We start from the raw sequence: 6,488 nt of genomic DNA on the forward strand, positions 1-6,488 counted from the left end.
AGGTTAGTAGTCTTAATTCAAATACTACTAAAGTTAGCAGATGTAGTAAGACTGCAGCACCAGCAGCTGCAGTAGTAGTAGTAGCAGTAGTAGTAGTGGTAGTAGTAGTAGTGGTAGTAGTAGCAGTAGTAGTAGTAGTTGTAATAATAATAATAATAATAGTAGTAGTAGTAGTAGTGGTAGTGGTAGTAGTAGTAGTAGAAGTAGCAGTAGTAGTAGTAGTGGTAGTATTGTTTTATAATTGCTATAATCACTCACGTCAAACAACCAATCATTTTCCATATATAAGCTACGTTTGAAAGTTACAATGAAATTTGAAAAGCATCTTTCACCCTCTCCCCCACTTCATGGCAAGTGGTCACCTCCTGCCATCTTGGATTCACCCTGTACTTACACAACACATCGTCCTGACTATAATAATATTTTGCTAGTTATGCGTGAGGTCAGGCCGGGTGGGCTGCTACAGCGACCTGGGTCAGCTACAGAAGTCCCGATGCAGTTGGACTCTCTCCTAAGTGGCCGCATCCACATCCAACGCGTGACGGCACACCTGACCAAACTAGAGCTGCGTTGACTGCAGAATCTTACACTGAGAAATAAAATGGTGGAAAATACATAAAAACGAAGAAGCAAATAGAAAAAAAAAATGCAAATGAACTACAGACCAGTATCAACGATACAAATACAAAATAAACTAAACTGAAAAAAAATTAAATACACAATCATATATATATATATATATATATATATATAATGAATTATAGACAATGTGACAATTCCAGCATCTCAAAATAAATTCATTCTTAACCTACCCCAGTGACAGTTTTCACACCGCAACTACGAACTGCAGGCAGAATTATCCTTAACCTCCGCCACACACAACACGCTTCACTTAGTCTACAGATGAATACTAATGCACCTATTTTTTTCTGATATAATTAGTTTGGCTAGGTATATGTATAATCAAACATCTTTTTCACCCAACTTACAATACAGAACTAGGAATAAATGATCTCTTAAGAGTAATTAACTACAGGAATGCTTTAGGCTAGGCCAAAACAAGTACTGTATGCTTAAGTACTATGATAAATTATAACGGTCTTAAAATGGATTTTTAAGCTTAACCATTAAACTTCGGCTGGCGTCAAACTCTGGTCCGATTCCTGGCAAAAACTTGAATTCCTAACCTTGAAACACATATACAACTTCTTTAATGTTGCTTCTGTGGTGGGCAAAATATTTTCATTCTTAGATTTCACTGAAATCCCTTAACGATACTGTGTGTTAGTAATACAAGTTCCTGGCGGATAAACCAACAAAATAAGCGACCACATCCGAATATCTAGGAGTTAAAGTACTAAGCGCGAGACAGGCCGTTATAAATACAAATAATGACAGATTTCACTTGCACAATATACTACCCATAATAACTCCGCAATAATAATAATAATGATGATGATACTGAGATTAACCGATTTTTCTGCTCTTAAAAATCGAACTTTCCAAAAATAAAGTTGCCAGGCGCCTCCAGACTTTCGGAATGGAAGTACTGCTCCCATAACTCATCAAACTTCTCCTTCGTCACCTGCCCGGAGTCCTCCTGAGGGAGAAAAACAGAAGAGAAAAATAAGTAAGGATCTGGAGGAGGGAAATTTGCAGAATGCGAGAGAATAATGACAATGGATTTGTGGCGAACGTGTTTTCAGCCAAAGCCGACAATTTCCGCCTCCAGGTTTCTTTTGGGATTCCCGTTCATGAAAGATTATATATATATATATATATATATATATATATATATATATATATATATATATATATATATATATATATATATATATATATATATTTATATATATAATGGAGAACTTAGCAAGATATAAAGATGGTCAGAACAACAGACTTGGGAGAAAAATAATGGGGAGAATATATATAAGTTGAAGGCTTTTATACTGTATTTTTAACCATAAATCTCGGGGATACATTACCAGCATCACTCTGGCTAAGGCGGCGTCCACACCAAATGCTTGCTGGCACGGGCGGCTGCCGGTGGGAGTTCTGCATAAATGTTACTCACGGAAGACCTCCGCCACACCCGCCCCCGTCCTGTGGGGTCACTTGTACGGGTTAGTGATGAAATATTCCCGCCCATATCCGCCCGCGCCAGAAAGCACCGGTGTGGACTCAGAATATTGCCTTCCTCGCCAGTGGGAAGCAACCAGAAGTCTAAGGGTTCATCAGACTCTGGACACAGGATAGGAAACCCGTTCACGAAGCCCAGTAATCTACCTACCACATATTAACAAAGGGATGGTCCGTCTCTCTCTCTCTCTCTCTCTCTGAACTATTCTGAGGTCAAGACTGAAACACAATATGAGTTGATATTAATGCATGAGAGAGAGAGAGAGAGAGAGAGTTCATGCACTCACAACAGTAATGACACACACACACACACACACACACAGTACCTTCTGGACACGCCTGAAGGCCTCCCTGCACTGGTGATCGGACAGTCCCAACGCTGTGTACAGGGCCACGTACTCCTCCACATCCACGTGACCGTCTCCTGCACGTACACGAATAAATAAATAAATACATAGACAACACAGAGCCGTGGACATAAGCTGGCCTAATATTCAACCTCTCATCAATCTTTCTCTGCTGGCTAATATTACCAAGCTGAGAGAGGCTTGGTGTGTTTCCCTGGCCACCTATGATTCTCGCTGATATGATGCGTCAAGGAGGAAGGTGATGGATACGCCAAAGTGTGAGACAGACGCACTGGAACAGTAAGCGATTTTTTGTCTACGACTGTACAGCTGGGGAGAACAATATCACTCCACTATTTTTGTCAGATTTTTATGGCTGCCTTATATATTATTTCAGATTAATAGCAGATGTATATGACCCACAATATTGATAGGAGGCGATAGGGCTGTGAACTGGGAATAAACGAATGATATTAGGTGATGGTGGTGATGATGATGATGATGACGATTAACGGCAATTACGTCAATCATATCAAACATACTTATAATGTTAATGGTGAAATTAAGACAATGAAGATAAAAAGAGTAAAGAGGATGAAATAAACAAGACGACGTAAAGTAAAGCAAATGATGATGATGATGATGATGATTAAAACAGAGATAACATAAGATTACAAAAATTCTCTCTCTCTCTCTCTCTCCAGTGCCTCATTTTCTCCGCCCTCCTGCTTTTATCTCCCCTCTTTTGCGTTTCCCAAGACTACCATCATTCTCTGTTCCTTCCTTCCTTCCTTCCTGCCTCTTCTTTTCCACGCCTCTCTCTCTCTCTCTCTCTCTCTCTCTCTCTCTCTCTCTCTCTCTCAATAATGATGATAATAGTAAACGATAATGACAAAGCTGCTCCATATAGTACACCGCACACACACACACACACACACACACACACACACACACACACACACACACACACACATACACAAACACACACACACACACTCTCCCCACCTGAAGCGTCCTCGAGGAGAAACATGAGGTCCCTGAAGATGTGACTCCACTCTCTCTCGGCCTCGTCCTCGCGCCACGCCGAGTACCACTCCTCCACCGACACCTGGAATGCCGGCAGGGTTAGGATGGCAAGGGTAGGGTGGCAGGGGTAGGATGGCAGGAGTAGGATGGCAGGGGTGGGTTGGCGGGGTTAGGATGGCAGGGGTGGGTTGGCTGGGTTACGATGGCAGGGGTAGGGTGGCAGTGTTAGGATGGCAGGGTTAGGGTGGCAGTGTTAGGATGGCAGGGTTAGGATGGCAGGGTTAGAATGGTAGGGTTAGGATGGAAGGGTTAGGATGGCAGGGGTAGGTTGGCAGGGGTAGGATGGCAGGGGTAGGTTGGCAGGGGTAGGATGGCAGGGGTAGGTTGGCAGGGGTAGGATGGCAGGGGTAGGTTGGCAGGGGTAGGATGGCAGGGGTAGGTTGGCAGGGGTAGGATGGCAGGGGTAGGTTGGCAGGGTTAGGATGGCAGGGGTGGGGAGGCAGGGTTAGGATATAATGGTCAGGATGGTAGGGGTAGGTTGGCAGGGTTACGGTGACAGGGGTGGGTTGGCAGGTTTTGGGTTAGACTGACAATAACATGGGATGGGTTAGGGTGGTAGGGGTAGATTAGACTCACTATAACATCAACACTCCTCCATACCCCTAAAAGTCAACGATTCTGAGGACTCACTTACAGACGGAACACTGTCCACTTTGTACACGAGACTGGCAAACGTTATGGGAGATAATGTGTATGAATAGGAACTTCGGGTTTACACATGTGAAATACAGTAACATAAACTGTCAAAAATAAGCAGCATAAAAACCTAATATAATAAGTGCAATTTCATGACCATTTCACTGTTTACACTCGGGATACACTTCCTTCGTCTCCGCCTGTCAGCCCACATCGTCTCCAGCAGCGAGGTTCCTTTCCCTTGACCATCTCCCGCGCCATAATAGCCATCGCAACACCACCACCTGCCATTTCCTCACACAAGGCGTCCACTCTTTTGAATCTGATTTTTTTTTTTTTGGTATACAGCAGTCCACATTAAAGCTGATGATGGCGGTGCGTGTGTGTGACAGCTTACCCCAGGCTTTCATTTAATCGTCTGTCCAAATATGGGATTTATGATGGAAGATCAATGGAAAACTTGCCAGGAAAGTGGGGCATAAAAGTGTCTCAAGGCGTGCGTGATAACAATTTGAAATTTATATATATATAATGCGCGCGCGCGCGCGCGTGCGTGCGTGCGTGCGTGCGTGCGTGTGTGTGTGTGTGTGTGTGTGTGTGTGTGTGTGTGTGTGTGTGTGTGTGTGTGTATGTGTGTGTGTGTGTGTGTGTGTGCGAACTTATTAAACGCACACAGTATTCACAAGACTAACATCAGTGTTTTTTCCACTCTCGTACATGCCGACACCCTCCTGAAGGAACCAGCAAACTGAAAACCTAATTAACATTCCCTGGCAGTGTGGTGACAGCCTCGCCCTTTCCCGCAGTTTCTCGCGTTCTCGGATTCTTCTGGATTTGTTGAAGAACGGTTCATCTATGCTCTATATCAAAAGCAAAACACATGCACTAAAAATTACACTTCGACGTCTATTACAGAAACAAAACTATTAAATGCACCGATTGACCTTGACGATATTTACAGACAGTTCTTTAAAGATTAACCCTAAATATATCAACAGGAAAAATTTTCATCTACGGAATCCTAACACAGTGCAATGAAAAGTGAATAACGATTAGGTCAGATGTAATTGTATTCAATGTTAATAACTGCACAAAAAACATTACATTCACCGCACTGACATTAAGACAAAATATGTATGCAAGATCTATAAAACTGATTTTTTTTTTTTTTTGCATAACGGATAAAAATTACATAGTGAATAAAGAACACTTGACAATAAAATATCTGAATGGCCGCTGAATACGTAAACAAGCTGCAAGAAATAACAGGGCTCGTGGAAATTTAGTGGACTGTGATCATCCTTACACGGACGCTTGAAATACGAACGGATCTAGGCGGATTTTGTGAAGGAATAACCCTCACTCACTGGCTTCCATTCGCTTCTTACCCCCACTCATGCCACTCAGATTCACTGCACTTCCCTCTCATTTCTCTGTCCTCCTTTCGTTTCGCTTGCCACTCGTCCCACTCCATGATGCAACCTCTTATCCTGCACACTACATCGGTACCCTCTTTTTATTGCACTCATCCCTCTCATCCCCACTTCTCCTTTTCTCACCTCATCCAAGTCTCTCTCATCCCAGATATCCCTCTCATCCTACTCCCTCTCTCACCCTACTCATTCCACAAATCCTTCTCACACCATTCATCCCCTTCACTTCACTTCCCCTTTTCACTCCACTCATCCCACTTATTCCACACACACACACACACACACACACACACACACACACACACACACACACACACACACACACACACAGTTCCTGACTTTCGCACTGAAACCACTCCCCTCTCTCACCCCACCACATACTAGGCCGCTCCCTCCCATCTTCCCATCACCACACTGTTCTCTCTGTCACACCATTCCCTCTCCCATTCCACTCACCCCACTCCTGGCCTCTCTCCCACTCACCTGGCTGTCATGGTCGGTGTCTGCCCTGCTGGTTAGTACATTCCACAGCGTCCTGAGGGTGTCACGTGTCTTCCCGTAGTTGGAGTCCCTCTCACTCCACCCACGCGCCCCGCACACCTTCTGTTGGGAGGGGGCAGGGGAGGCGTGACCACAGACAGGCAAGAAGATGGTGGTGTACTGGGTTTGGTATTGGTAGTGGTGTACTAGGTTCGCTTTGTAGTTGGAAGAAAAAAGTATGACTACAATAAACGCCTGGTGGTTTATCGGGTTCAGGCGCTCCTAATGGATGTGGTGTACAAGGGTTATATTCGAGTGGTGGGTGTTTTGTTCACGTATTGACCCCCATGGAAAAGCAACTGGTCAC

At 43.9% G+C, this 6,488-nt stretch overlaps 1 protein-coding gene across 1 annotated transcript in view; it reads right to left on the reverse strand.

Moving 5' to 3' along the window:
- Window positions 1-758: 758 nt before the first annotated feature.
- Window positions 759-6,488, reverse strand: part of LOC145404036 (calexcitin-1-like) — a 10,002-nt gene continuing 4,272 nt past the window's right edge. The window contains exons 2-5 of the mRNA XM_080275638.1: window positions 6,125-6,403; window positions 3,492-3,594; window positions 2,466-2,563; window positions 759-1,600 (exon numbers count right to left, since the gene is read on the reverse strand). Coding sequence (XP_080131764.1) covers window positions 1,487-1,600; window positions 2,466-2,563; window positions 3,492-3,594; window positions 6,125-6,403 — 594 coding nt within the window. The 3' untranslated portion in view covers window positions 759-1,486. The remainder of the gene's footprint in view (window positions 1,601-2,465; window positions 2,564-3,491; window positions 3,595-6,124; window positions 6,404-6,488) is intronic.

This window comes from Coenobita brevimanus, chromosome 62 (assembly GCF_032717465.1).
Source record: "Coenobita brevimanus isolate Jiangsu-jjx chromosome 62, ASM3271746v2, whole genome shotgun sequence".
In the NCBI taxonomy this organism is placed as follows: domain Eukaryota; kingdom Metazoa; phylum Arthropoda; class Malacostraca; order Decapoda; family Coenobitidae; genus Coenobita; species Coenobita brevimanus.